We start from the raw sequence: 27,017 nt of genomic DNA, 5'->3' as shown, positions 1-27,017 counted from the left end.
CCGGGCGGGCGTGCCGGGGAGTGTAAGGGCTCCTGGGTGGGTATGGGCGTCCCTGGGGAGATATGGGGCTCGCTGGGGAGATATGGGGCTCCCTGGGCGTGTGTGGGGGTCCCGGTGGGGGTAGGGGGCCACAGGGGTCCCTGGCGGGGTGTGGGGGTGCCTCGGCAGCTGTGGGGCCTGGGGGTCCCTGGCAGGGTGTGGGGTGCCTGGGGGTGTGTGGGGCCGTGGAGATTCCTGGCAAGGTGTGGAGGTCCCAGACCGGGTGTAGGGTCCCTGAGGATGTGTGGGGCCGCGGGGGTCCCTGGCAGGGTGCGGAGGTCCCAGACCGGGTGTGGAGGTCCCAGACCGGGTGTGGAGGTCCCAGACCGGGTGTGGAGATCCCAGACCGGGTGTGGGGTCCCTGGGGCTGTGTGGGGTCCCTGGGGCTGTGTGGGGTCCCTGAGGCTGTGTGGGGTCCCTGAGCTGTGTGGGGTCGCTGGGGCTGTGTGGGGCCCCGGGGGTCCCTGGCAGGGTGCGGGGCCGTGCGCGTGTCCCCACGCGGAGCTGGGTGCTCCGGAGGAGCCCCGGGCGGTGTGGGCCCAGCCGAGGATGGGACGGGGGCTCTGCGCGGGGCTCCTGGCACATGCGGGGTGTGGGGCTGTTCGGGGGTCCCCGTGGGGATGGGGGCTCTCTGTGGGGGTGCAGGGGACCGGGCGGGTGTGGGTGTGGGCTCGGGGCCCCGTCCCGACCCGCATCCATCGCCGCGCTGCTCCGTGTCCCAGAACAAGCTCGTGGAGCGCTGCGAGCGGATCCAGCTGCAGAGCGCGGCCATCGCCCGGCACGTGGACGAGGTGCTGCCTGCCAAGGACCAGGGCGTCCAGGTGAGTCCCTGGGGCTGGCCCTGCCTGCTCCCTGCTCGCCATTCCCGGAGGGGATGCTCAGCTCCCAGGGGGAAAACGTCGCGATGCCGCTGTGGAAATGGAATGCCAGGGTGTGCCTGGAATTCGTGCTTCATTTGCCTGAAAATGTGCATAGACAATGGTGTGAGTGTACAACAATCAAACATCCTGCTAGGATCAGTGCCTTAGAATTCCTACATTGATTTTATTTGTTCCTTGAGGATGAGGACAAAGGGCAGTGATAGAATCATAGAATTCCAAACTGGTTTGGGTTGGAAGGAACCTTAAAGACCACCCAGTTCCAACCCTCTACCCTAGGCAGGGACACCTCCCACTATCCCAGGTTGTTCCAAATTCCATTCAGCCTGGATTTGGACACTTGCAGGAATCCAGGGGCAGGCACAGCTTCTCTGGGTGATGCACCCTGTGCATCTCACCACCCTTGCAAGGAAAATTTCTTCCCAATATTCCATATAACCCTGCCCTCTGGCAGTGGGAGGGCATTCCCTCTTGTCCTGTCTCTTCAGGCTCTTGTCCTGAGTCCCTTTCCAGCTGTCCTGGAGCCCCTTTAGGCACTGGAGGGGCTGTAAGTTCTCCCTGGCGTCTTTCCTTCAGGCTGAGCACCCCCAGCTGTCTCAGCCTGTTCTGTTTCTCACCCACAGTGAATCTCTGGAGGTTTGCAGAGGGACAGGACTCTGGTCCCTCGCAGGTTGTCACTTAGGTGTGGGGCTGGCTGAGGAGGCAGTGGGCAGGTTTGGGGCTGGCATGGTGCCAGGCGCCGTGGGCTCAGTTAGCAGAGTGGCACCGATGGCTGAGCCCCGGGAGTGCTGGCAGAAGCAGCTGGGGCTGCTCTCGGGCCGAGCAGGGCTGATGCTCCTGCTGTGTCCTTGCGTGGCAGAGCGCGGCCAGCGCGGCGCGGGAGCTGGTGGTCCAGAGGCTGCTCCTCGTGGGGAAGGCCTGCGAGAGCGAGGAGCAGCGGCTGCTGGAGAGGGTGCACGCCGAGGAGGAGCGGGCACACCAGAGCATCCTCACCCAGCAGGTGCACTGGACAGAGGCTCTGCACAAGCTGGGTGCCCTCCGCACCTACCTGGTGGACATGATCACCAACCTGGACGACCAGGGCCTGCTGGTGAGTATGGAGAGCCAGGCAGCCCAGAGCTGACCTGCACGTCTTGTTATGGGACTTAAATGCAGAGTTCAGCAGCTGCTGTGCTGGGAGGAGCAGGACATAAGGAATTCACAGAATCACCAGGTTGGAAGACACCTTAAAGATCATTGAGTCCAACCCATGCCCTGACACCTCAACTAAACCCTGGCACCCAGTGCCACATCCAGGCTTTGTTAAACACACCCAGGGATGGTGACTGCACCACCTCCCTGGGCAGGCCATTTGCAGACATTTGCAGGTGTGGCTCAGGGAACCTCCTTGACCTGATCCTGATAAGCCCCTGTGGTTTCTGGTGGTTCCTAGAGCATCTGCTCTGCCTGATCCTGCTCTTGCTTGCAATGAGGTCCAGAACCACCCACGTTCAGGTCTCCAAACTCTGGGCTTGTAGTTGCCCTTAGGCTGGATAGCCAGGACAGCTCTGGGTTGTGAGCTGCTCTGACAACTGTTAGTTGTGCCACCAGTTTTCTAGTGTCTAGTTTAATCAAAACTGACCCTTGGAAACACCTGCAGCTCTTCTGGAAAGTCCCCAGTGTTGCCTGGCTTAGCCCTGTTAAGGATATTTGCCGTGCAAAGCAGCCTGTGCTTCCCCTTGCTCAGTTCCTTCTCTGGTTATTGAATCATCTGGCTTCACCCAAGTGATTCCTCTCATTTTAGATGTGAGCAGGACCTCTGCCTTGCCACCACCATGCTCAGCCTCTGCTTCCCACGTGTACATTTGTGAGGAGAGGAACAGCAGTTTGGCTTGGAAACCAGACCCAATCCCATGGAAAGAGAGCAGATGCTCCTTTGGTGGGAAAGGCAGTTCCTATCCTGCCCCAGCACCTGGGTGTGCTGGGCCGTAGCTGCACCACAAAGAGGAGAGGCTGGAGATCAGGATCCATCAGCTGCCTGTGGCAGAGAGCAGCCACACCCTCAGTTTCTCCTTTTGGAAGGGAATTAGGGGTTCACGTGTTTTCCACCTTGAGCTGTGAATGTTGGTACTTCTGCCTATCTGGAATCAACACATGGCATGCCACAGGAAAGCTGAAGGCATGCAGAGTGCACTGCTTGGATTTGAGCAGGGATCAGGTATTTTCTTATCACTTTTCTGTACCTTTAGAGTGCCTCATGGCCAGCAGGTACAGAAACAAGTGGGACTGACCATGAGGTCACCTGACTCTTGGCTTAGTCCCTCTGCAGCTCCCCTCCTTTGCTGAAAGCCCTGGGGTTGTTTGCTGGGAGCACAGGCTGTTCCTGCAGCCTGCCCTAGTGGGGTGGGGACAGAGAGGGAACAGCAGACAGTGTCCCAGCCACACGTGCAGTGTACTGCCTTCAGCCATTCCCACTCATTTTTGGAGTCAGGAAGTGCTGCAGCTGAAGAAAATGGATGTTGGATGCTCCTGGTGCTCCCCAGGGTTGGGGTTGGGATGAGGGGTGGCTTCTCTGGGTCAGGAAGGGGAACGCTGCTCCCTGGCTCCTGGGTTTGCTGTGTTTGGGGTGTCTTCTGTGGGGATTTAAGCTCTGATGACTCTTTCTCTCCTTATCCCCAGCGTGCAGAACAAGAGATCTTCGAGAGGTCAGTACCTGGCTGCTCCTGGTCCTTTCCCTAACCTTGCTCAAAGCTTTCCCTGCTCCTGCTCCACACCTGCATCCCCACAGCTCCTGTGCTGTGTGCCATGACTCAGGCACCCCATGACACCTCCTTTGTCCCTTGTGCTGCTTTTGTTGTGAACAAGGACAGAGCACAGAGATGCCAGCGTGGCCTCTTGTCTCTGCTCCTTGTGCTGCACCTGGAGATGCTCCATGTGCTTTCCCAGATCAACACTCCTTGCTTATGGGAGAAATTCTGCAGCTCCTTAGAAACCCACAGGGCTTGCTGGGGGATGGAGCAGGCTGTGCCAGGCTGTTACCAGGGGTGGGATGGTCTGTGCTCCATGTAGGAGGTGGTTGGCACAGCATCTCCCCAGCCCTGCATGGGCAGGGAGAGCCAGCTGCAGGTCCCAGTGTCCCCAACAGCCCTATCACTGACACTGGGCTGCCCTTCCTGAAGAACCACCTTGGTGGCTGTGTTTTTATTTAATCTATTTCATTTTATTTATGTAATTTCTTTCTGTGGCTGCTGTGAGGGTGCTGGCCCTGGCTGCACTGTGCTCCCAGAGGGCCTGTGGGGGTATTTGTGCCCGTGGAGAGTATGGAATGTGCTCCAGCACATCCCCAGCAGCCTGTGCCACAGCCTGTCCTCACAACCAGGAGTTCTGCAGGCCACAGGAGCCAGCAAACCCCTGGCTCTGCTGGGTGGAACCTCTGTGCCCAGACTGTGGGGCTGTGGCAATAGGGGGAAATCTGATTCTCTGCCTGTTCATTGTGCTCCCCTGGTACCCTGATGGCTGCTCTCAGACACATTTATTTACCCTGTGTCTGCTGAGTGAGGAGCTGTTGACTCAGGCTTCTGGGATGTGTTTTACAACACTGCAGCCCTTTCACCAGGAACTGTGAGCAGAGCCAACTGAAAGTATCACTCGGTGAGAGCTGGCCCAGACACCCCTGCTGTGGTCTCTCTGCAACCAGAGCTCCTCTTTAGCCTCTGCCATACCTCCTTGTAATCTTTTAAACACCTCCCAGCACAAGAAATCATTGCATTTTGAAACAACTCCTGTTTTCCTTTGCTAGGACGGAGCTGGCGGAGGGAATCTTGGAGCCACAGGAGTCCCTGAAGTTAAACTTTAATCAGACCTGTGTTCAGAGTCCACTGCTGCATCGACTGTGGGCCTGTGCTGTGCTCTGCTGCCTCACAGGTCAGTGTCTTGCTCAGATCTGTCATGCTCCAGGGATTCCTGCACCCTCACTCATGTTGTGCCCAGACAAACACCCTCATGCTGTGTCCAAACTTCCTCAAGCTGTGTCCTGCCCCTCTGCTCTCCCAGCCCCTGCTTGTTTCTGGGAGCCCATTCAGGGAGGCAGCAGCAGCTGTGGGAGATGGAGGGGGTGCCTCCAAGCAGCTGTGGCTCAGGGAAGAACTGGAGTTTGAAAAGATTGTGGGTTTTATCAGCTCTGTGGCTTTAACGTTGTGTGGTTTCTTTTGCTGCTTCCTGAGTCTCTGGGTGACAGCAGTGAAGCTGATGCTGCTGTGGGAATCTCTGTCACAAACAGGCTGCTGGGGACTTTGAGAGGGTGATTTCTTCTGTGGGGTGTCTGTGAGACTGCCCAGTGCAGGGGGCAGTGAGTAGATGGAGCAGTGTTCTGATCACAAGCCGAGGTTGTGGCTGTGCATGAGCTGGTGGTTCTAGAGGTGTTTGTGCTGTGGCTCAGCCCCTGCTGTACAGCTGAGGCTGCACTGGAGGCATTTGCCAGGCCACTGACAGGCTCTGGGACTGGTTTACCTGGTTGGTGCTGGCTGTGTTAAGCAGGGAAAGACATTTTTCCCCTGGCTGTGATGTGCTTGAATGACTGGTTGTGAAATGTTTGCTTTTACACTGGTTTCACTCTGTTGTTAGAGTATTTCAAATGCATTTTTTGTTTCTCAGAGATGGCAATATCCTTTGTGATTTGTCTTCTGAACAATCCCTAGCGTGGTTTTTTGAAAGCTGCTGTAAAAACTTCTGATTTCTGTTAATCTTGCTGTGATTCTGAACTGTTTCCAGTTTTTCCCTGTTTCCAGGCCCATCTCCAAAGTCTGCACTTCAGGTTTTTATTGCTCTCATGGTTTTAAGTATTAGCTTGAGAGTCTATGCCTATCAAGCACTACCATCATGTGTTTATCTACTGCAAACTCTGGTGTTGCTCTCCCTTTGTGATTAATTTCCCCCTTTGGAATTTGTGAGTGCTGGCAGTTGAGGAAAGTGTCCCTGCAGGTTGGGACTAGGTGATCCTTAGGGTCTCTTCAGCCCAAATCACTCTGTGATTCTATGCCAGCCCCTGCAGTGGTGCATTGACAGTGCCACAAAATCCCAGAATTGTTCAGGCTGAAAAAGACCTCTAAGACCATCCAGTCCAACCTGTGATCACCACCTGGTCAGCCAGCCCAGAGCACTGAGCAACTGCCAGGTCCAGTTGTGCCTTGGACACCCTCAGGGATGGTTATTCCATCACCTGGGCAGTCCCTTCCAGTATTTAACAGCCCATTCAGTGATGAAATTCTTCCTGAAAGAATCAATCAAGTAGGTTCTCAATGTTCAGAGCTGTGGAGTCAAGCAGAAAGCCTTTCCCTAATTTTCTTTGCTGTGACAGGGTTTTTGTAAGGATTCCTCTCCCAACAGCATCCTTGTGAAATGTAATGACTTAGGGCATTTGATTCTTGTGGTGGGTGTGCTGATGCACTTATTACACAGGAATTTCATTCTGTTTGGTTTTTTTAGAGTGTGGTTACATTTCACATATCATTACTGCATTCTGAGGATGCCTGGTGTATCCTTGTGGATCCCATCAGTCCCCAGGCCACCCTGGACCAACCCTTAGAGATTTAATATTAACAGCAGTGGTCTGAGCTTGCCTTAAGACACGGTAGTGTGAAGTGTCACTCTGTGGTCCCTTCTCCTAAAGGCAGGTGAGCAGGTGGCTGTCTTGTTTGTTTGCTTGAAAACAGAAAATTCCAAGCCTTGATGGTTCACTCCATAACCTCTAAAATACTTGGAAAGCAGCTGCAAAAGGGCCTCTATTTCACTCTCAAAAATAAACATGATTCCTGTGATGCCTTCACCTGGCATCCAGGCTTTGTATCACTTCTGTTTGGGGTTGGCAGCTTCTTCCTTACACCACAGGATGATGTAAATCTCCTGGCACAGTTTTGGGAGGGATCTCGGCTCATGGGAACTTGGATTTTTAAAAGCAGCCAGATGTGCTGCAGCTCACACAAATGTGCTTCCCAGAGCTGTTAACCATGTGGAATTTATTGTCCCAGTATCCCTCATGTCCCAGGGCCACCCTGATGGATACAGGACACAGAGAAAATAGACTTGGGGGTGAGATCAATTCTCAGTGCAATCATTCATCAGAATTATATGTGAAAATCCATATTTAATCATTACAAAACACTTGTGTGAGGGGCAAAATTTGCTGATCTGAATTACTCTGCTGTTACTTTGCCAGCACTTCCCCTCCCTCAGATGCTCCCCTGGAACTGCAATTCCAGAGCCAACAATGTGGGTGTCACTGGGGTGGTGTTTCCCCACATGGACCACCAGGATGCAGCCCTAGGTCAGCTGTGTGTGGCACAGCAGGAGGTTCAGTGCCCTCTTTCTGCCAGAGGAAGATAAAGTCTGGTGCTGCTGTGTTTTCTATGAATTCAGAGCAGCTCTGGCTTCCTGGAAAGCAGCCCTGCACACCAGCAGCGTGGGCAGCCCCAGAACCCTGTGGAGAGCTCAGCTTTGGCTGCTGTGTGGGGAAATAAATCATCAGGTGAATGAGGCTGACAGCTCCTGCTGAAGGAAATGCTGGCTTCAACTCCTCTTTGGGCTCACTCTGGCTTGCAATAACTCCTACCTAACGTGCACAGGTGCATGGCACTGATTTGCAAAGGGATAATTCAGCCTCTGTTCATCTGCCAGGGAGCACCTGGGCAGGTGCAGCCTGAGGAAACCCTGGAGCATTGCTGCTGCTGCTGGGTGCTGATTGCTGCTAGAGGGATGCTGACCTGGGTCCTGGAGCAGGCTGGGCTCTGGGATGGCCCTGTTGAGGTCATCCTTTGGTTCTTTAAGGGCTCATTGTGCTGTGCTCTGGATGCTGAGCAGAGGGTGTTGGGCACTGACGGTGCTGGCATGATGGGGTAGAGCTGCTGGCAGGAATGGCAGAGCCACTGAGGCACCCCTCCAGCCCTGTTTCCATGGTGGTTTAAGGCCTAAAATGAATAAAGTGAGGGTGGGGGAAGGCAGGGCAAGGAGGGGCACCTGCTGGCAGGAGCTGGGTCCCCTCAGGAGCAGATGAGTCTACTGGGCATCAGCCTCACCCCTGCTTCACAAATTTAGGGACTGAAGGACACACTTGTGCAGTTCCACAGCCTGCAGACCCACAGAAGGGTCTCAGGGGGAAGCATGCAGCCAGGGCTGGGCACCATGAGCTTAGACATCTTTTCCAACCTCTACAGTCCTGTGATTCTGTGATTTTGAAGAGGGGTGCTATGTGCTCTGGCCACCCTGGGCTGCTACTGGCTGGGTTTGTGCAGCTGGGCACCCTCTTCTTTCACAGCTAAACCAGATCCAGTCACAGCCATGCTCAGCACTAAGCCTGGTGCCAGCTCCCCTTGCTGCTCCCAGCACCTCAGGGCGGGTTGATCAACACCTGGGGCTTTGTAGCAGGAAAGAGATTTCCCTGCCCGGCCCTCTCCAGTCCTGTTTTTCCAGCTTTGCAGGTTTTCTGCACACAGCCCTCCCAGTCTTGCCAGGCTCTTGGCTCCCCTGGCTGGGGGAGGAGCAGCCAGGCTCTGCTTACCCACTGTAGGGGTGGGAAAGGACAGGAACTAGGTTTGGATCTCTCCCAAAAGTAGGGTGAACCAAACCTGCTAAGTTCTGTTTTGTGGGGAGTCAGGCCAGGGTCAGAAGAAGATAAGCAGGGCCTTTGGTGCAAGGTGGAGAGGTGTCTGGTGAGTCTGGGCTTTGGTGAATGTCGGCCTTGTTCTGGCCCTGGCTGAGAGGAGAAGCTGTGGCACCCAACCTGAGCCCCCAGCACTGTCACCCTGGGGAGCAGAGGGGGCCCCAGGAGTGCTGTGTGAGGAGAGAGTGGTTGTGCTTGTGTTTCTCATGGCCATGACTACCTCAGGTGGTGCCCACTGCATCAGTGCTCATCATGTGGCATCTCTTGCAGGCTCACAGGAGATTCACATCGATGAGAAGACCCTGAGCCCCCACCTCAGCCTGTCAGAAGACAAGAGAACCCTGACCTTCAGCCCCAAGAAGGCAAAGGTGGACTCGGGCTGCCCCGAGCGGTTTGACCACTGGCCCAACGCTTTGGCCACTGCACCTTTCCACTCGGGGGTGTGTGCCTGGAAGGTCAGCGTGGAGCAGAGCTGTGCCTACAAGCTGGGGGTTTGCTACAGCTCCGTGCCCAGGAAGGGCTCTGCCAACGAAGGCCGCCTGGGCTTCAACGCTGCCTCCTGGGTGTTCTCACGCTACGACAAAGAATTCCGGTTCCTGCACGCGGGGCAGCCCCAGCCCGTGGAGCTGATCAAGGCCCCGGCAGAGATCGGGGTCCTGCTGGACTTTGCAGGGGGGGAGCTGCTCTTCTACGACCCTGACTCCTGCACCATCCTCTTCTCCCACCGCCAGCCCTTCCTGGAGCCCGTGTTCCCCGTCTTTGCCGTGGCACACCAGAGCATCTCGCTCGGCCGCGTGTGACTGTGTGTGCTCTGCAGTGCCCGGGGGAAAGGAGCCCGGCCAGGGCTCTGGGCTGTGTCCAGGGCCCTTCAGACAACACCTGCCTTCACACTACACCTGTTCCTGGCGTGTTTTCTGCAGCTTTCCTCTCGTCCCAGAGCCTCCACCCTGTGCTGGGGTGAGGGGTCTGGTAATGCCTGGCTGGGCCAGCTGCTCCTGGGTGAATTGTGTGATTTCTGCCCCACCAAAGGCAGCTTTCCAGTCTGCTGGTGGGCTGGGAAAAAGAGGAGAAACAGTGAGAGATATGTATGGAGAAGTGGCAGGGAGGAGGCCTGTGGAAAGGGACATAGTGTGCTCTACAACTCCTTGGCAGGAGGGTGGAGCCGGGGGCCAGGCTCTGCTCCCTAGCAACAGTGCAAGGACAAGAGGAAATGGCTTCAAGTTGTGCCAGGAGAGGTTTAAGTTGGATCCTGGAGAAAATTTCAGGGTGGTCAGGCCCTGGCACAATCTAGCCAAGACAGTGATGGAGTCACCATCCCTGGAGGGGTTTGAAAGGTGTTGTGGATGTGGCACTTGAGGACATGGTTTAATGGTGGCCTAGGCAGTGTTGGGGGAACAGTTGGACTCAATCTAAAGGTGTTTTCCTACCGAAATGATTCTGTGAGTCCCTGATTGGGACACAGCTGGAGACGCTTTGGGAGGAGCTGCCCCATTGCAGAGCAGGGACAGCACAGGGGGGCTGTCCCCTGTGGGGGAACCATGCTGGGACAGGGGCACTGCTGAGGGGCTGTGGCCATGTCCAGGCAGAGGAACGAACAAAGACCAGCAGAAAGAAACAAAGAGTGAGTGTCCCAAGGCAGTGGGGTTTGAGTGTAACGTGGTGCAAACATGGGGAGCTGACGGCAGCAGGCAGGGAGGAAGGAGAGGTGTAGGCCTGGAGTTGAGCCAGAGAAAGGGGTTTAAAATAATCTTTAAAGGGTCATCTTTGCTGATTTCGGTAGTGAGAAATAAAGTTTGTTAACTGGCAATTCATTAAGTGAAATTGCCCAGCTCCAGACTGCTTTGCCCACAGCAGACCTGCAGGCACCTCCTGTCTGTGACTGCTGTTGGGAAGGGGGGGATATTGGTGAGGTGGCAAAGCTGGGGTACACTGAGAGTGCAGGGCCTGGGCAGGGGTGTCCTGGGTGCCCTGTGTGGGCAAACCTTCCCTGGACAGGGCCTCTACTTGCACTGGGGAATACCTGGGCCTGTCCCTGGGGTGACTGAGAAGGGATAAGTCTCAGTATCTGCCTCCATCTCCTGCCAGAATGAACCTCTGCAGTGACCCAGTCCCAGCCCTGTTAGGGGAAGACACCACAGCTGACCCTTTTCTGTGGTGTTTTTAGAGCCATGAAACACATCTGCTCCGCTGCTGGGCATCAGAAGTGTTTTATTGCATGAACACTCCTCCTGCTCCATAGGCAGCTCAGACTTGCTGCTCTTCCCTGCCCACCTGGCAGCAAGAAATCTCATGCCAGGACAGTTCAGCACTCGGCAGCAGCACCGGCCCCCTCGGAACCGCAGCTACTCCTTCTCGATGCGAGCCAGGAGGTGGCCGAGCGTGGGCAGGACGTGCTCGGGGGGCACCTCCGGCCCCTCGCGCTGCCCGGCCGCCCGCAGCAGGAAGCTGTGCATGCCCGCGGCCCGGGCCGCCCGGTAATCCCGGCTGTAGTCATCCCCGATGTGGGCCGCCTGCTCGGGCCGGGCCCCGCCGAGCCGCAGCGCCTGCTCGAAGATCCTGCCGTCCGGCTTGGCGAAGCCCGCGGCCTCGGAGGTGAGCACGAACTCGAAGTGGTGCCGCAGGTTGCACTGCGAGAGGATGGCTTCCAGCCGGCTGTCGAAGTTGGAGACGACTCCCATGCGGAAGCCGAGCTGGCGGCACCGGCTCAGGGTCTCGGCGGCTCCCGGCAGCACCTCCCACGTGCTGGAGCTGCAGTAGTCGCGGTAGAGCTTCTCCGCCAGCTTCGTCAGGGCTGCCTCGTCCTGCACGCCCGAGAGCCTGAAGCTCTGTTTGACAACGTCCAGCCACCACTGCCGGGAGCTGAGCCCCTGGCCGCGGCCGTAGTTGGGGAAGCGCCGGCTCTGGGCTCCGTACACCTCCCGGAAGGAGCGCCCCAGAGCCTCGGGCTGCACCTGCAGCCCCTGGGCCCGCGCCTCGGCCGCGTAGCTCTGGCCCACGGGCTGCCGCAGCCGCAGCAGCGTGTCCTTCACGTCCCACGTCAGCAGGCGCAGCCTGAGCATGGCCTCAGAGCGCCCCGGGCCACCGCCGAGCCCCGCGGGGCCAGTCACATCCGAGGGCTGCGGGCACCCCGGCCTTTTGTCCAGCCCCGTACGAGCGCCGGTGTCCCTGCGGCGGGGCTCGGGGCCCCTCTGGGGTCAGCACGGACACGCGGCAGGGAGGGCAAACCCTGCTCCGAGCGCCAGGGGCAAAGTCTGCCAGGCCGGGGCAGCGACGCTCCCCACGTGGGAGCCGCAGACGGGGCGAGCTGGGGTACGGGGGCTGGGCCCGGGCTGGGGGTCAGGGGCACGGCCGGCTGTCTGGGGAGGGCGTGCGGGGCGGGAGCACCGCTGGAGGGCAGGGGCACACTCGCGGTGTCCCCGCGGGTCTCGGGGGTGCGGGGCGGTGCCGGCGCTCACCGGGCCGAGCTCCCGGTGCGCGGGGCTGCGGTGCCGGGGCCCACCTGCGCCGCTGCCCGGAAGCGCCGCCCCTGCCGGAATTCCCTCCCCTGCCGGAATTCCCTCCCCTCCCGGAGAACCGCCCCGGCCGCAATGGCCGCGCTCAGTGCCGGCCCGCCGCCTCCCGCAGCCAGCGCAGCAGCTGCGGTGTGAAGTAGGTGATGATGATGTCGGCCCCTGCGGAGAGACGAGACGCTGGAGCCAGCCCGGGGGGACACGGGGGACACAGAGGGGGACACGGGGGTCGCAGCCTCACCTGCGCGCCTGAAGGCCGTGATCGCCTCCTGCACCGCCGCCTCCAGGCTGAAGGCGCCGGCCTGCGCCCCGTGCCACAGCATGGCGAACTCCCCCGAGACGTGGTACACGGCCAGCGGGTGCGTGGGGTGCTGCGGGAGCGGGTCAGCGCCGGGCACAGCCCGGCCCGCGCTCCCCGCTGCTCCAGCGCCCGTCCCGGCGCTCAGAACCCACAGCCCCCACCCAGACCCCCGCAGGTCCTCACCCGAGCCTTGACGTCCCTGACGAGGTCCAGGTAGGGCATCCCCGGCTTCACCATCAGCATGTCCGCGCCCTCCCGCACGTCCCGGTCCTGCCACGGCAGCGCGGGGACAAGAACAGCTTGGTTTCGCCCAGGAGTTTGGAGCCGTGGTGGTTTTCCCCAGGAGGGATCACAGGAGGCTGTGAGCCCCTCGTGGCCAAGGTGGCTGGTGCTCCCCCCGCCATACAGCCTGGGGAGAGCTGGCTTCGTGTCCCTGCACCTGGCAGCCCAAGCCAGGCAGGACATGGGGACAGCAACTGCAGAGCTCCCAGTGCTCAGCCCTCAGGCACACTGGGACCAGCTCTGCCAGGCTGACGGGCCTTGTGTTTCTTTGGCTCATGGAAGGGGAACACCAGTGACCATTTGCCTCCCAACCTCTTGCTCACCCCAAGCCCTGTGGGGTGCGATCTCCCAGGCCCTGTGTGAGGGTGTCCCACCCTACAGCCACACCCCACAGCCCACAGACACCCCACTGAGGGTCCCACCCCATAGCCCACAGTCACCCTACTGAGAGTGTCCCACCCCACAGCCCACAGTCACCCCACTGAGGGTGTCCCACCCCACAGCCATATCCCACAGCCCACAGTCACCCCACTGAGGGTGTCCCACCCCACAGCCATACCCCACAGCCCACAGTCGCCCCACTGAGGGTCCCACCCCACGCTCACCACAGCGCGCACGGCCAGCCCGCGGGCGCCCGGGGGCAGTTGGTAACAGCGCCGGTCCCCAAAGGCAGGCTTGGACAGCGCCGCGTCCCTGCAGAGGACAGAGGGCAGGGGGTGAGGATCCCCTGCCTCCCACCTCCTACAGCTCCAGAAACACGAGGACAGGCCAGGACAGGCACCGGAGCCAGAACAAGGGGGCACTCCCAACGCAGTTCAGCACCCAGGGATTGCTCTGCGAGGTCCTACAGGCCCAGGCTGGCCCTGGGAGCTGTTTCAACACCCACTGCTCCCCCCATGCCCAGAATCTGGGTAAAATTATGTCAAGCTCTTTTCCAAGGTTGATTCCTTGGGGATACCCTGCCGAGGTCAGGCTGTTCTTGGGACAAGGTCTAACAGCTAACTAAGCTGAGGCTTGTCCCTGAAGTCACCCTGTTGACTGCTGTGACTCCTGACTGCTCCTGGAAGCTGCAGGCAGCTCCCTCTGCCTGCCTTGCCACTAGCACCTGAGCAGGTGAAGGGCTGGGGGAGAAGATCACCCTTCAGTGACCTTGCTGCCAGCCAGCCTCTTCTGGGCAAGTCCTTTTTGCATGGAGAAGTAGGAGTAGGGTGTTGCAAAGTGACCAGTGTGCCCCACGTGCAGCCCAGGCTCTGGGCAAGCCCCTTTCCCAAGTAACTCCCTGGGAATGCGTTCCCAGCCAGCCTGGCCCCAGCTGGGCACACCTGCCTGGGGACAGACCCACCTGAAGGGGCCGTAGAAGCACGAGGCAAACTTGGCACTGTAGCTCATCACTGAGACCTGCAGGGCAGACAGGGGCTGTGAGCTCAGGGCCATATCCCAGTGCTGGGACAGGAGAGATTCCCTCCCACAGCTTTAGCCTCCCCCTGCCACACGTCTGGCACCATGCTGGGCATTCCCCTCCAGCCAAGGACATTCCCCTCCTGTGTGTGCCGGGGCAGGGCAGTGCCCGTGGCACCAACGGGGGGTTTGCCCCTCCTGCCACTTGCACTGTCCCGCTGTGCTGCAGCCCCCCATGGACGTGGCTCATGCCCTGGCACACACAGGTCCCTGGCTCACCTTGTTGCCCAGGTCGTTGGAGATCAGTGCCTGCTTTATGGCTGCAATGCGCCCGTCCATCATGTCTGAGGGGGCCACGATGTGGCAGCCTGCAGGGACAGACAGGACAGGGATGTTGGGAACACTGGAGGCTCAGGTGCTGCCAGGACAGTGCAGGGGAGCACTCCCAGTTAGAGCCAGGCCCAGGCTGCTTTTGGGTCTGCCCAAAGCAGAGAGGGGCAGCGCTGAGAGCCAAACTAGGGTGTCACTGCCCAGGGCTCCCCACCTGCTTTGGCATAAGCCAGTGCCACCTCGGCCAGGCGCTGGCAGCTGAGCTCGTTCTGGATGGTGCCATCTTCACGCAGGATGCCTGGGAGACAAACCCGGGGTTACACAGAGGGGGGACAGCTCAGTCCCCAGGGGAGTGTGGCTCTGGGGCCAAGCTGTGGAGATGCTCAGAGCAGCAGTGGGGAACTCGGTGTGTTAAGGGAGGTGGATAAGGACCAGGAGCCTGCTGGGGACTGGACACAGCACGTGGGTGCTCCGGGGAAGGGAAGGCAGAGATGGGGACATGGAGGGATGCTCAGACTCACGGGCCTGAGGGAGGGTCTGAACCACCAGGCTCAGAGCAGCAGTGGGGAACTCGGTGTGTTAAGGGAGGTGGATAAGGACCAGGAGCCTGCTGGGGACTGGACACAGCACGTGGGTGCTCCAGGGAAGGGAAGGCAGAGAGGGGGGACATGGAGGGACACTCAGACCCAGGGGCCTGAGGGAGGGTCTGAACCACCCATGCTTCCCACCCTGTGGTCAAATCCCAGGAGAGGTTGCCCAGGCTCAGCTACAGCAGTACAGGGAAGCCAAGTCTTGGAGCAGGAGCTGGCCAGACCCTCAGCAGGAAATGGCAAATCCCAGGGGCTCCCAGAGGCAGGAGAAGGCTCAGAGGGCCATGCTCACCGCAGTGCCCGTGCGAGGTGTAAGGGCACAGGCAGACATCACAGGCAATCAGCAGCTCCGGGAAGGTGGAGTGGATCTTCCTGATGGCCTGGATGGCAGGAGTGCCCTCGGCATCAGCAGCAGAGCCTCTCTCGTCCTGTGAGGACACAAACACCTCAGCATGCACAGCTGACACTTCCTGCCGGCTCCTCCGTGGCAGCAGCTCTGCCCAGGAAGCATTTCCTGAACTGTGGGACCCTGTAAGGCTGGATGGTGTGACCCCACTGAGGGAAAAGGTGATGGGCAGCTAGGGCAGGCTTTGGGGCCACCTGCAGAGCTCTGGGGGCTCTCTGGGTATCACTACAATAACCTATCACAGCCAGGGACCCTGAACTGCTCCTGTTTGATCAGGAGACCAGCCCCCATTGCTGTGACAGCCCTGTGGCTATCCCAGCACCCCCACACACATGCACTGACCTTGTGGACCTTGCTGGGCACCCCAAAGATGAGCACACACTTGAGGCCGTCTTCAACAAGAGGCTGCAGCATCCCCTCCAGCTTGTTCACTCCATACCTGAGGAGCAGGGCAAAGGGAAGCAGCTGCCAGGCACCCAGCCCTGCCCCAAGGAGAGAGCTGCCCTGGGACGGGGCTGCTGCCCTGTGAGCAATCCAGCATCACCAGGCAGTGGCTGGAGGTACAGGGGAGGTGTTGCCTGAACACTGGGAGGAACAATCTGAGCCCTTATCTGGGGCTCCAGGAGTGCTATCTGCCCGGCATGGACACTGCTCTGCAGGGACGGGCATACCCTGCCCTTGGATCCCTTATCGTGGTGTCCCTGGTGCAGCTCCAGCCCCCTTTCCCATCACAGCACCCCTGCCCAAAGCCCTGCTAATGTGCAGCAGATGCAGAGGGGAGCTGCCAGTCCAGTGGGATCCAGTCAGGACCAGATCCCACATCCTTGCAGAGGTTTTCTGGCTGCTGCTGGAAACCCTGTTCACTTGCAGCCTCCCTGTGTGCCCAGCCCACACAGCCTGGGAGTGCTCTGGGACAGAGCCAGCCCCTGGTGCTGTCCCTCCCAGTACTGACACTTTTCCAGCATTCCCTGCATGACCCCCTCCACTCCCTTAGTGGATGAACATTCCCACCTTGTCTGATGCTGGAGATCTCCAAAGCAGGAACCAGAGGGGTGGAAGCATCCCCCTGGCTCATGCTCAGGGCATAAATGAACCCTCCCCAGACACAGGACACAGCAGTGACTGCGGGGCTGGGTTCTTACCTGGCTTGTCCAGGAAGGCTGGGAATTGGCTCCACAGCATCAGGGCTGTCCCTGTGGGAGGTGGATGGGACAGAGACGTGAGCACTGGGTGGGAGAAGGAAGCCTCTCTCCCAGACTTGTCCACAGGGGCTCTGCACCTATTTAAGAGCTGGGGGGCTGCAGGGATGGGCCCAGCCAGACACCCTGAGCCAGGCCCATCCCTCCCCGAGAGCTGGGGCTCACTCACGTGACAAAGATGGGGTAGATGAGGTTGGAGGCATCGAAGGTGGTGGCTGTGCACTGCCAGGAGCGCAGCACGGGGTGGAAGTAGCCGCTGTGGAGCACGGAGTCTGCCTGCATGGTGGGCTCTGCTGTCAGGGAAGGAGACCCAACACAAACCAGCAGGGCCCTGGTGAGCTGCTGCTCTTGGCACACGTGAGGAGGGGCTGGGATCCAGGCAGCCCCTGCAGGACTGGCCCTGTCCCGTGCCAGGCCATGAGCTGCAGCCCAGGCAGCTCCACCCCACCTACCCCGGGCACCCTGGGGTGCTGCAGGACCCCCACCAGCAGTCACAGCACACCCTTCCCACTAACAGGGGTGTCAGTGACTCCTCCCCACAAACCTCCCAGTTCTGTGTATGAAACCCCCATTTCCAGCCACTGACAACCTCCCCCAGCAGAATCATGTTCACCCTCTGCAGGTTCCCTTCCCTGAGCCCCAAGAGGGTCATTCTTCATTCATTTTACTTTTCCTTAGTGCTGAGAAATTGTGGTTTTGTATGGAGAGGATACAGAGCTGCTCTGTGTGATCTTTAAGGTCCCTTCCAACCCAAACCATTCCATGATTCTGTGTAGCAGCACATATTTATGGCTGCAGTGTGAAGGTGCAGTCACAGAAGAGCAGGGGCACTGGAGGCACAGGACCATCCAGGGGTCTAAAGCTCTCACACCACTCTCACAGTTAAACAACTCCAGTGGCCACTTACTGCTGCATAAAGAAAACCACGGAGTTGGGCAAAACTGATCTCAGAGGTAACAAAACTCACACATAAATCAATCATTACTTATCCCATGGCTGAAGCTTGCTCTGTAGCAATGTTTTATTCCCTAGCAGATCTAGTAATAATTCTGTGATCAGCCCATTAAGATTACATTTCCATGAGGGTTCAATTCCCAGCACCACGCTGCTGGTGGATGTGATGGCAGGGGCCGTGGGAAGGGAGCTCTCCTGGGACGAGGTGTTTGGCTGCAGTGCAGAGGAGCAGCTGCACGACCCCAACAAGGGACTGTTTGTGCAGAGCAGCTCCAAGGACTGCTGGCTGCTCCCCTGAACGCCCTGTGCAGAGGAGCTCGGGTGCCCTGGGACACAAAGCAAAGTTGAGTGTGGGTTTTTGGGATCTGAGCCTGAGGAAGGTGGGCAGGAGCAGAGCTGAGAGGGGATTCTGAAGGAGCAGGTGGGTTCCTGAGTATCCTGGGCAGGGCAGGGCTTTCCTAGGGAGATGGAGCAGCAGGAGGATGGGATCTCTCTCAGGGGAGCAGCCTTGGTCCATCCCAGGAGGGATTCCCCAGGCAGGAAACCTCTCTGACCCTCAGCCTGCATCCAAACTCTCTGGAGAACAGAGTGGGGTCAGAGTTCCCCTGGAGGCACGGCTCCAGCTCCCAGCACAGAATCCAGGGGACAAAGTTTTACACCAGCACCTTGTAACAGAGCTGGGAGATGGCTCAGTTCTTCTGGAAAACTTTTAACGTGAAGTGTTTCACCTATTTTACACACTCAAGACCCTTAAGATGTTCTAATATGGAGCCAAACTCTGTCAGAGCACCCCAGTGCACAGGACACTTGGAGCAAAGGGGAACTGTGTTCAGTCCAGGGCTGGAATTGAGCCTCTCATACCCCAAGGAATTGCTTCTGCAATTGTGGACCTCTTCGTTCAAGGGTTACACGTATAAAAACCCCGAATAAAAACATCAAGTGGTGCTCGTGGGGGATGCAGAGCAGCTGACAGGCACGCTGCCAGCATCATGGCATCCCTTGGCAAGCCATTTTTAGCCCTTGGAACGCTGCTGCCCCAGGCCTGACTCCAGGGAAGGGGACAGCCCTCGGGTGAAGGGAGCTGGCAGCTCCAGCAGGCGCCTGGCTCCAGGCAGGGCTCCAGGCAATGGCAAACAAAGGGCTCAGTGAACAAAACCCACCTCGAGAATCCAAAAAATGCTTTAAACAGTTAATCCCGCCGGAGGGAGGGGAGGGGGCCGGGTGGGACCAGAGGCACCTGACTGGAGGGGACAGATAGAGGCCACAGCTCAGAAGCCGCGCTCTGCAGGAGGAGGAAACGGGCCCGGCTGCGGTGGCAGGGCCGAGATAAGAGCGGCACGGGCGGGTCCCAGGCTGCTGGGCCGGCTCCTCCTCCCCAGCCCCACGTCCAGGACAAGCTGCTGCCCACGCAGGGCACCGCGGTGGCACGGCCGGGCACACCGGGGAAGGAGGGCAGGGCTGCGGGAGTGTGCCGTGGGGACACTGAGCCCAGGGCTGGGGCTGCTCCTCCCGGGATCCCGGCAGAGCGAATTAACCTCTCCCCAACGCCCAGGGCCCAAACCTGTGTTTCTAAAGCGCTTTGCTCCGCGCACACAGGAGCAGTTCAAGGACAGGTCGGCAGCGGAGCCGCTTCACCTTTGCTCTTGCCCTGGGACCGGCCCAAAGCCGCAGCGCCCGCAGCCGCAGCCGTGCCCAGCCCGTGCCCGGGCACTGCCCCCGCTGCCCTCGAGGGAAGGGAAGCGACTTCCCAGTGGCGGAGCCCGGCACACCCCGGCACAGACCGGACAATGTTCGGGGGCGGGCTGGAGGCAGGCTCGGCGCTGCTCCGGCTCCCACAGCCCCCACGAGCTGGCAGGGTTTGTCCCTCCATCTCGCCTCATCCTGGCAGGAGGAGGGGTCCCAGCAGTTCAGGACACACAAGCACACGCGGCTCAGACGTGAGCTCAACTATTTAGCTAAATGCCAGGGACATGCAGGCTCCCAAAATCCCAGCTGGGTGTTCTAGGGTGTTCTAGGAAAGTGGAGCTCCCCAGGCAGACAACGGAGCTGTGGGTTAATTAACCGCCACTAACAGAGGCCAAGCTATTACGGGGTTAATTAAGAGCTACCTAGGAAGGTCAAGCTGTTAGGGCAGAGTTCCCGCTCCAGGACGGGAACGGGGATGCTCAGGGGTCTGAAATTATGCGGTGGCAGGGCCGAGATAAGAGCGGCACGGGCGGGTCCCAGGCTGCTGGGCCGGCTCCTCCTCCCCAGCCCCACGTCCAGGACAAGCTGCTGCCCACGCAGGGCACCGCGGTGGCACGGCCGGGCACACCGGGGAAGGAGGGCAGGGCTGCGGGAGTGTGCCGTGGGGACACTGCGCCCGGGGCTGGGGCTGCTCCTCCCGGGATCCCGGCAGAGCGAATTAACCTCTCCCCAACGCCCAGGGCCCAAACCTGTGTTTCTAAAGCGCTTTGCTCCGCGCACACCGGAGCAGTTCAAGGACAGGTCGGCAGCGGAGCCGCTTCACCTTTGCTCTTGCCCTGGGACCGGCCCAAAGCCGCAGCGCCCGCAGCCGCAGCCGTGCCCAGCCCGTGCCCGGGCACTGCCCCCGCTGCCCTCGAGGGAAGGGAAGCGACTTCCCAGTGGCGGAGCCAGGCACACCCCGGCACAGACCGGACAATGTTCGGGGGCGGGCTGGAGGCAGGCTCGGCGCTGCTCCGGCTCCCACAGCCCCCACGAGCTGGCAGGGTTTGTCCCTCCATCTCGCCTCATCCTGGCAGGAGGAGGGGTCCCAGCAGTTCAGGACACACAAGCACACGCGGCTCAGACGTGAGCTCAACTATTTAGCTAAATGCCAGGGACATGCAGGCTCCCAAAATCCCAGCTGGGGACGGACCGGGGTGTTCTAAGAAAGTGGAGCTCCCCAGGCAGACAACGGAGCTGTGGGTTAATTAACCGCCACTAACAGAGGCCAAGCTATTACGGGGTTAATTAAGAGCTACCTAGGAAGGTCAAGCTGTTAGGGCAGAGTTCCCGCTCCAGGACGGGAACGGGGATGCTCAGGGGTCTGAAATTACACCCCAGCACAAGCGGGAGCTCAGGACCGACGCCAGCTCGCAGCATCACACGCTGCTCGGTGCGTCCCCCGCCGTTGCCACGGTTACCGAGCAAAACCGGCGCAAAAACCGAGCAAAACTGAGCAAAACCCGGGCTGTCCTTGCTGCGTTACCCGGGGCTGCCCTTCCTGCCTGCAGCCAAGCGCGGCCGGGCCCCGTCCCTGGAGTCATTCCCCGGCAGCCCTGCACGGGGCTGAGGTCGGGGACCGGAGGAGGGGGGGACGCCCGGCCCCATCTCCGGTGCCCGCTCCCAGCCCCGCTCCCGTTCCCGGTCCCGGCACTCACCGATCACCGCGTCCGCTCCCGCCGTGCGACTGTGCCCGCGATTTGCATAACCACGCCCACACAGCATGGCCCCGCCCCGCGCGGAGGGGCTGGCGGGAAGTCTCGCGGCGGAGCGCGGGAAAGGCGGCGCGGGGGGACGGGGGCGACGCGGAGCGGGGATTTGGGGTCTGGGGGACACGGGGCACGGCCAGGCTGCTGGGGCCAGACAATCCAGCTCCGGTGTGCTGCAGGGGGACCTAGAGCCAGGATTTGGGGTGGTGGGGGGGAAGTCTCGCGGCGGAGCGCGGAAAGGGCGGCGCGGGGGGACGGGGGCGACGCGGAGCGGGGATTTGGGGTCTGCGGCAGGGATGGGCCCGGGGGGCACGGGGCACGGCCTCGGGGTGCTGCTGGGGCCAGGCAATCCAGCTCCGGGGTGCTGCAGGGGGACTCAGCCAGGCTTTGGGGTGCTGGGGGGACAGAAGGCAGGTTTTGGGGGTTCATGGAGGCAGGAGCAAAGCTCTGGGGTGCTGCAGGACCCGGAGCCAGGTTTTGGGGTGCTGAGGGGGGGCAGGGAGCAGGGTTTTGGGGTGCTGGAGGTCTATGCAGTCCAGTGCTAGGGTGCTGTGGAAGGACCTGGAGCCAGGTTTTAGGATTCTGGAGTGGCTGGGGCAGGGCACTGGGGCGCTGTGAGGGTTTGGAGTGCTGCAGCGTTTGCTTTAAGGAGCATGGCTGAGAGGCTGTGGTGGTGTGGAGCAGGGTTTGGGGTGCTGCAGAGGTAGCTGGGGCTGGGCTTTGGGGTGCTGGGGGAAGCCCAGGCCCTGCCTTGGTCTTTCAGAGCAGGGGAGATGCCAGGGTCAGGGTTAGTGCAGGACATTCTGCAGCTCCCCCACCAAAGCACCATTCCCTGGCTCACTGCAGTGCAGAAACCCTGGATCCAGATCCTGGCTCTTCCCCCAGCCTGGAACCTGTCTCTGGAGCAAGGAGGAGCTGGCAGCTCCTTCCTCCAGCAAACAGTGACCTGGAAATCCTCTCCACAGTCCCTTCCTCCTCTCACAGGAGGCCAGGCTGCAGCAGCCTTCATCCTCTCCTCATCCTCCTCCATGTCAGCTGCTCCAGCAACAATTTCCCAGAGCACTTCCTGCTCCCATCCCACTTATGCAACCACAACCTGCTCATTTTATAACTGACCAAAATATGAGACTCCCATTTCTGTAAAAAAAAAAAAAATCTGGCTTTTATTTAGATCTTGTTCCCTTCCAGAATATGCACCCCAGATATGTGCTGAAGAGAAAAAAAAGAGAGGAAAAGAGCTGGAAGGTGGGTGTTTTTCAGAAATGTGAGGAACACATCATCAGCTCAGGCTTTCCACAGCCTGACTGAATGCCAGCAGAAACTAGACAGCAGAAAATCTGTGTTGGTTCAGTTCTTTTCAGAAGCTGGGCTTGTGTGCATGTGAAAATCCAGCGTGCCAGAAAAGCAGGAAGGCAGGGTGCTTCTTGTGGGTAGCTGCCACTGGTTTTTGGTGGAAAGGATCCAGGATTCCTCACAAGTGCTATTTTAAAACGGCGTATCACCAAAACCTGGGGGTTTTAAATGTATCTAAAACTTTCTGGGGGAGAAGTGCATCAGAACTAAGAGTTCAAGTGGAAAAGCACAAACCTACACTAGCACAAGGGATACCAACAGCTTCTCTCAACCCTTCCTTCTTGCAGGAGCCTTTTGTGAAACCACATTGGCCCCCTGGTTGGGCACACCCTGCTGCCCTCCCAGAGGCATCCGTGGCCCTGGAATGACCAGCAAAGGCTACAGAGGGACCTTGGATGGAATTAGCTCATCCCAGCTGGGAAAAAGGAAAAAAAACAACCACCACGATTCAGTACTCTGTGCTAGCACATCTCAGCTTGCTGCAGGGGGACAGGGGAGACCACCAGGCCTCAGTGCCACCACTGACCTGTCACACCCCAGCACTGCACAAAGCCACCTGTTTTCAGCCCTGCTCCTCATCTGAGCCCCTCCTTGTGCTTCAGATTTTAAATCAGATTTTGAATCAGCCTCCTCTTTGTCTCTCAGGGCTCTCAAAGCCACTGTCAGTGCACAGGTTACCCTGTCAGCACTGTGCATTTTCCGGATTTGGGTTAGTTTGGGTGAGTCAGTGAGTGAACTCGTGCTCCCTGTACAGCCACCCTGTGCTGCTGCTGAGGCTGGAGGACACAGTGTCACTGTCACAGTACAGCAGGGAGAGAAGGCACAGCCAGGATGCAAGGAAACAAAGGGAAAAAAACAACTCAACTGGATCAAAAGCTTCCATGTGCAGCTTCCAAGCCTCTGGACACCATCACCTACATTCTACCCCCCAGAAGTGATCTGTGAATGATCTACTGGATTCAGCCCCTCATGTTCAAGTCTCATGTTCTCCTGGCCAGTTTCTGCACTGAGCACCCACCAGTTCTTTTTTTCTCTCTTTCAGAGCCAGCCCAGCATCAAAAGCCCAGTTAGTGCCTGCCCAGAGCCTGGGGAGGACCAAAGCCCCCCAGGCACAGGGAGGAGCCACCCTGCCTCGGGAACAGCTTCAGCAGAGTCCTTTATGTACAAATCACAGGCCAAAAGGGACAGGCCACAGAGGGGCAGCACAAAGCTCTAGTGGAAACACGAGGGGATGCAGCAAGGTCGATTTACAGCCTTCACATCCCTCTGAGCACACCCCAGCCCCTGCCCACGAGCCAGCTCAGTTGTCCACCTCTTCCTCATCGTTTTGTTCTTCCTCCTCCATCCTTTCATCGTCGTCATCATTGTCCTCCTCTCGGCTCTTATCTTGCTCCTCCGAGTCTGCCTTCTTGTCTTTATCTTTCCTGGCCTCTTTCTTTCCTTTCTGCTCACGCCTGTAAACTGGAGGAGAGGGAACAGTGAGGGCTTGGCGCTGGCATGGACAGGTCAGTGGCTCAGATCCAATGTCCACTTGCTCTCCCAGCTTTGGAGGGGAGCAGGGAACTCAGAGCACAACTCACCCTATGAGCTGAGCTGTGCTGAGCAGCTCCATAGGAAATCAGGTTAAATTTCAGCAGAAAAATGCTGAAAAGGATGCAGGAGGTCACATTTACAGGCAGCACCTACGGCTTTCCTTAGATAAACATAATAGGGGAGTGAGAGCAGATGAGACTTTCTCAATCCTCATCAGTTGTGCAATAATGTTATCCCAGTCCCGTTAAGGTGCACATTAGTTACTCCCCAGGCAAACTGCAGTGTAGGATGCTGGGCAAAGAGAAGAGAAACAAGACAGGCAATAAGTGTTGCTTGTCCAGCGTTGAAGGAAAACAGGACTCAGTGCCTCTCAGAGCCCCTGGACACCCACAGAGCACGGTACCTTCCAGGGATTCCTTCAGAGGGGCCACGAATCTCTGGAACTCCATCTCCTCCATGGCAGAGAGCACGTCCCCAGCATTCAGGGTTTTCCTCTTCCCCTTCATGGCAAAGTTATTTGCACTAGGCAGAAGCAAAAAGAGAGGTAATTGGGAACTGTTAGCAATCCCATCTTGTTTATTAAAGTCATAAGTAACTTTAAAAAGCCATCCCCAAAACATTTAGGGGTTTTTTATCATTTACTAAAGGAGATTTGAGACATTTTTGTTTACACTGGCTGTCTGTGCTTTCCCACAGTGTTAGTTTCTGCCTGCAAAGAACTTTTCCACAAGCAGGAGAAGGAGAAAGCTGAACCTTGACTGTGACAGTTCCACACAGTCCTAGCACCACATGACACTAGAGAAACGACTGCCTGCAGAGAACGTGCCAAGCCACCCCAAAAATGTGGCTGTGTCCTCTGTGGCAGCTCTTGCCCTAACACAGCTTTGTGATGAAGAGCCTGAAAGTGAGTCAAGTGCCCCTGCCTTTGCCAGGAAGGCTGTGCAGCCATGCTCTAAGGTTAATGGCAGTTTGGGACCCCCTTTTTGGGACGTGGCTGTGTCCAGAGCTACCTTCCCATGGGCTGCTCTGAGCAGTCCAAACTCACCTGCTGCAGCCTGGCAGACTACTTTATTTTTATAAACAGGCAATACAGAAAAACAACACTGCAAAAGAGTCCCCAGGCCAGCAGAGATGAATTGTCAATCAAGTGCCCCAGTGACTGTGGCACCAAGTCCTTACCACGATGTTGCATACAGCACAAACACACTGGCTGCTCGGGAGATTGCGCTCCGGGCTTCTTTGGAAATATTGACTCCATCAGGAAGCTGAAAAACAAACCCAACTTTTACCAGCAGCTGCTAGAAACGACTTAAACTCACCTAATTCAAGTGTCAGTTCATTATGGCACTCAGAGGGCTCACAAGAACTGAGAACTGCTCTGGGGTGCTGTCCCAGCAGCTCTGCTTCCAGCAGGAAGCCAAGGGCAGTAGGAACGTGTCCCTCCAAGGCACGGAGCTGAGCAGAAGCCCAGTGACTGGCATTTGGGGTCTGGCCAGTCTGCAGGTAACTCATCCTGCGACCACCCAGCTCCTGACACGCCTGCCAGGCCCAGATCCACTCAGCAACACCTCACAGCTCCAGAGGAACGAACTCAATTAACCACGGGGAATTATTCTGGATTTTTCTATAGACAGGGACTTGTGTGCCGAGGTTTTGGAGGGGCCCGGTTCTCACAGTGCCACTGAGGGAGCTGCATCCCTCGGGACTCTGCAGCCCCGGTACCCGAGGGGGACAGCCCCGGGCAGAGCCTCGGGCCGGGGCTTCCCGGGGCCGGCATTTCCCGGGTTCGGGTTCGGGGTCTCCCGGGTTCGGGGTCTCCCGGGTTCGGGGTCTCCCGGGTTCGGGGTCTCCCGGGTTCGGGTCTCCCGGGTTCGGGGTCTCCCAGGGCCGGGGTCTCCGGACGCGCCGCTCCTGGGCCGCGGGCCCGGCACCCACCGCCTCCTTGATGATGCGGGTGATGACGGCGTTGGGCAGGTTCAGGTCCTCCGGTCTCTCCGCCATCCTGGGCCTCCTGCAAAGCAAACGCGGCGTCAGGGGCGCGGGGATGGGCGGGACCCCGGCGGGACAGGGGGATCCCCTCAGGCCAGGGGATCGCGGTGGGACAGAGGGATCCCCTCAGGACAGGACGACCCCGGCCCGGCCGTACCCAGCCCGCGCTCCGCCGCCGCCCCGCCCGCTCCCGGCGCGCACCGCGCCCGGCCCACACGGCGGGAAATGGCGGCGGGGCCTGAGGGACGGGAGCGGGAACGGCAGGGAAAGGAAAAGAAGGAGAGGGACAAGGAGGCGGCACCCACCGCCTCCTTGATGATGCGGGTGATGACGGCGTTGGGCAGGTTCAGGTCCTCCGGTCTCTCCGCCATCCTGGGCCTCCTGCAAAGCAAACGCGGCGTCAGGGGCGCGGGGATGGGCGGGACCCCGGCGGGACAGGGGGATCCCCTCAGGACAGGAGGACCGCGGTGGGACAGAGGGATCCCCTCAGGACAGGAGGACCCCCTCAGGACAGGGGGACCGCGGTGGGACAGGACGACCCCGGCCCGGCCCGGCCGTACCCAGCCCGCGCTCCGCCGCCGCCCCGCCCGCTCCCGGCGCGCACCGCGCCCGGCCCACACGGCGGGAAATGGCGGCGGGGCCTGAGGGACGGGAGCGGGAACGGCAGGGAAAGGAAAAGAAGGAGAGGGACAAGGAGGAGAGGCAGGAATAGGAACAGGATAAGGGCAGGGATAGGGGCAGGCATAGCTATAGGTGTGGGTGCAAGTGTGGGACAAGTGTAGGCGGGGGTGGGAGAGGGACGGGTCTAGGTGATGGTGCGGGGACAGGTGAAGGGACAGGGACAGGTTGAGCTATAGGTGAAGGGACAGGGATAGGTGAAGGGACAGGGACAGGTGTAGGTGATGGGACAGGGACAGGTGTAGGTGAAGGGACAGGGACAGGTTGAGCTATAGGTGAAGACACAGGTTCAGGTTCAGGTGGTCACACTGCCGTCACCCGGGCCTGCTGGGGGCTGAGGAGCTGTCTCGGGGCTGGGAGCAGCAAGGCACAGGCACAGCCTGGGCAGGGCAGCGGGTGCAGCCCTGGGGCAGAGCTGGTGCCTGTGGGGATGTTAATAGGTGAAGACACAGGTTCAGGTTCAGGTGGTCACACTGCCGTCACCCGGGCCTGCTGGGGGCTGAGGAGCTGT

The 27,017-nt window shown here is 59.2% G+C and overlaps 4 protein-coding genes across 8 annotated transcripts; 1 reads left to right on the top strand and 3 right to left on the bottom strand.

The window, feature by feature from the left end:
* Positions 1-659: 659 nt before the first annotated feature.
* BSPRY (B-box and SPRY domain containing) lies at positions 660-10,357 on the top strand. The gene is made up of 5 exons (XM_039720341.1): positions 660-860; positions 1,777-2,007; positions 3,576-3,601; positions 4,696-4,820; positions 8,821-10,357. The coding sequence occupies exons 1-5, from the start codon at positions 660-662 to the stop codon at positions 9,348-9,350; spliced, it is 1,113 nt and encodes a 370-aa protein (XP_039576275.1). The 3' UTR covers positions 9,351-10,357.
* Positions 10,358-10,728: 371 nt separating this feature from the next.
* HDHD3 (haloacid dehalogenase like hydrolase domain containing 3) lies at positions 10,729-11,915 on the bottom strand. Its single transcript, XM_039720037.1, has one exon. The coding sequence runs from the start codon at positions 11,607-11,609 to the stop codon at positions 10,893-10,895; it is 717 nt and encodes a 238-aa protein (XP_039575971.1). The 5' UTR covers positions 11,610-11,915; the 3' UTR covers positions 10,729-10,892.
* A 167-nt stretch (positions 11,916-12,082) lies between these two features.
* On the bottom strand, positions 12,083-23,748 carry ALAD (aminolevulinate dehydratase). Of its 5 annotated transcripts, none has more exons than XM_039720034.1 (12): positions 23,619-23,748; positions 16,735-16,876; positions 16,509-16,559; positions 15,709-15,805; positions 15,253-15,388; positions 14,585-14,668; positions 14,320-14,408; positions 13,985-14,040; positions 13,248-13,335; positions 12,544-12,630; positions 12,301-12,430; positions 12,083-12,221 (listed from the first exon to the last, which is right to left on the bottom strand). In XM_039720034.1, the coding sequence occupies exons 2-12, from the start codon at positions 16,845-16,847 to the stop codon at positions 12,148-12,150; spliced, it is 1,005 nt and encodes a 334-aa protein (XP_039575968.1). In that variant the 5' UTR covers positions 16,848-16,876; positions 23,619-23,748; the 3' UTR covers positions 12,083-12,147. The 5 variants fall into 5 exon arrangements, with proteins under 5 accessions (XP_039575968.1, XP_039575966.1, XP_039575970.1 ...); XM_039720032.1 differs by lacking the exon at positions 23,619-23,748 and adding an exon at positions 20,903-20,972 and having other exon boundaries at positions 16,735-16,867; XM_039720036.1 differs by lacking the exon at positions 23,619-23,748 and adding an exon at positions 20,903-20,958.
* On the bottom strand, positions 23,499-26,435 carry POLE3 (DNA polymerase epsilon 3, accessory subunit). The gene is made up of 5 exons (XM_039720038.1): positions 26,389-26,435; positions 25,775-25,850; positions 25,019-25,104; positions 24,243-24,361; positions 23,499-23,767 (listed from the first exon to the last, which is right to left on the bottom strand). The coding sequence occupies exons 2-5, from the start codon at positions 25,838-25,840 to the stop codon at positions 23,607-23,609; spliced, it is 432 nt and encodes a 143-aa protein (XP_039575972.1). The 5' UTR covers positions 25,841-25,850; positions 26,389-26,435; the 3' UTR covers positions 23,499-23,606.
* Positions 26,436-27,017: the final 582 nt, after the last annotated feature.

The sequence above is a fragment of the Passer montanus genome, unplaced genomic scaffold, assembly GCF_014805655.1.
Source record: "Passer montanus isolate IOZ18808 unplaced genomic scaffold, ASM1480565v1 scaffold43, whole genome shotgun sequence".
Taxonomy (NCBI): Eukaryota; Metazoa; Chordata; class Aves; order Passeriformes; family Passeridae; genus Passer; species Passer montanus.
Note: the sequence above shows the minus strand (reverse complement) of the source record. Positions and strands in the feature narration are given on the sequence as shown.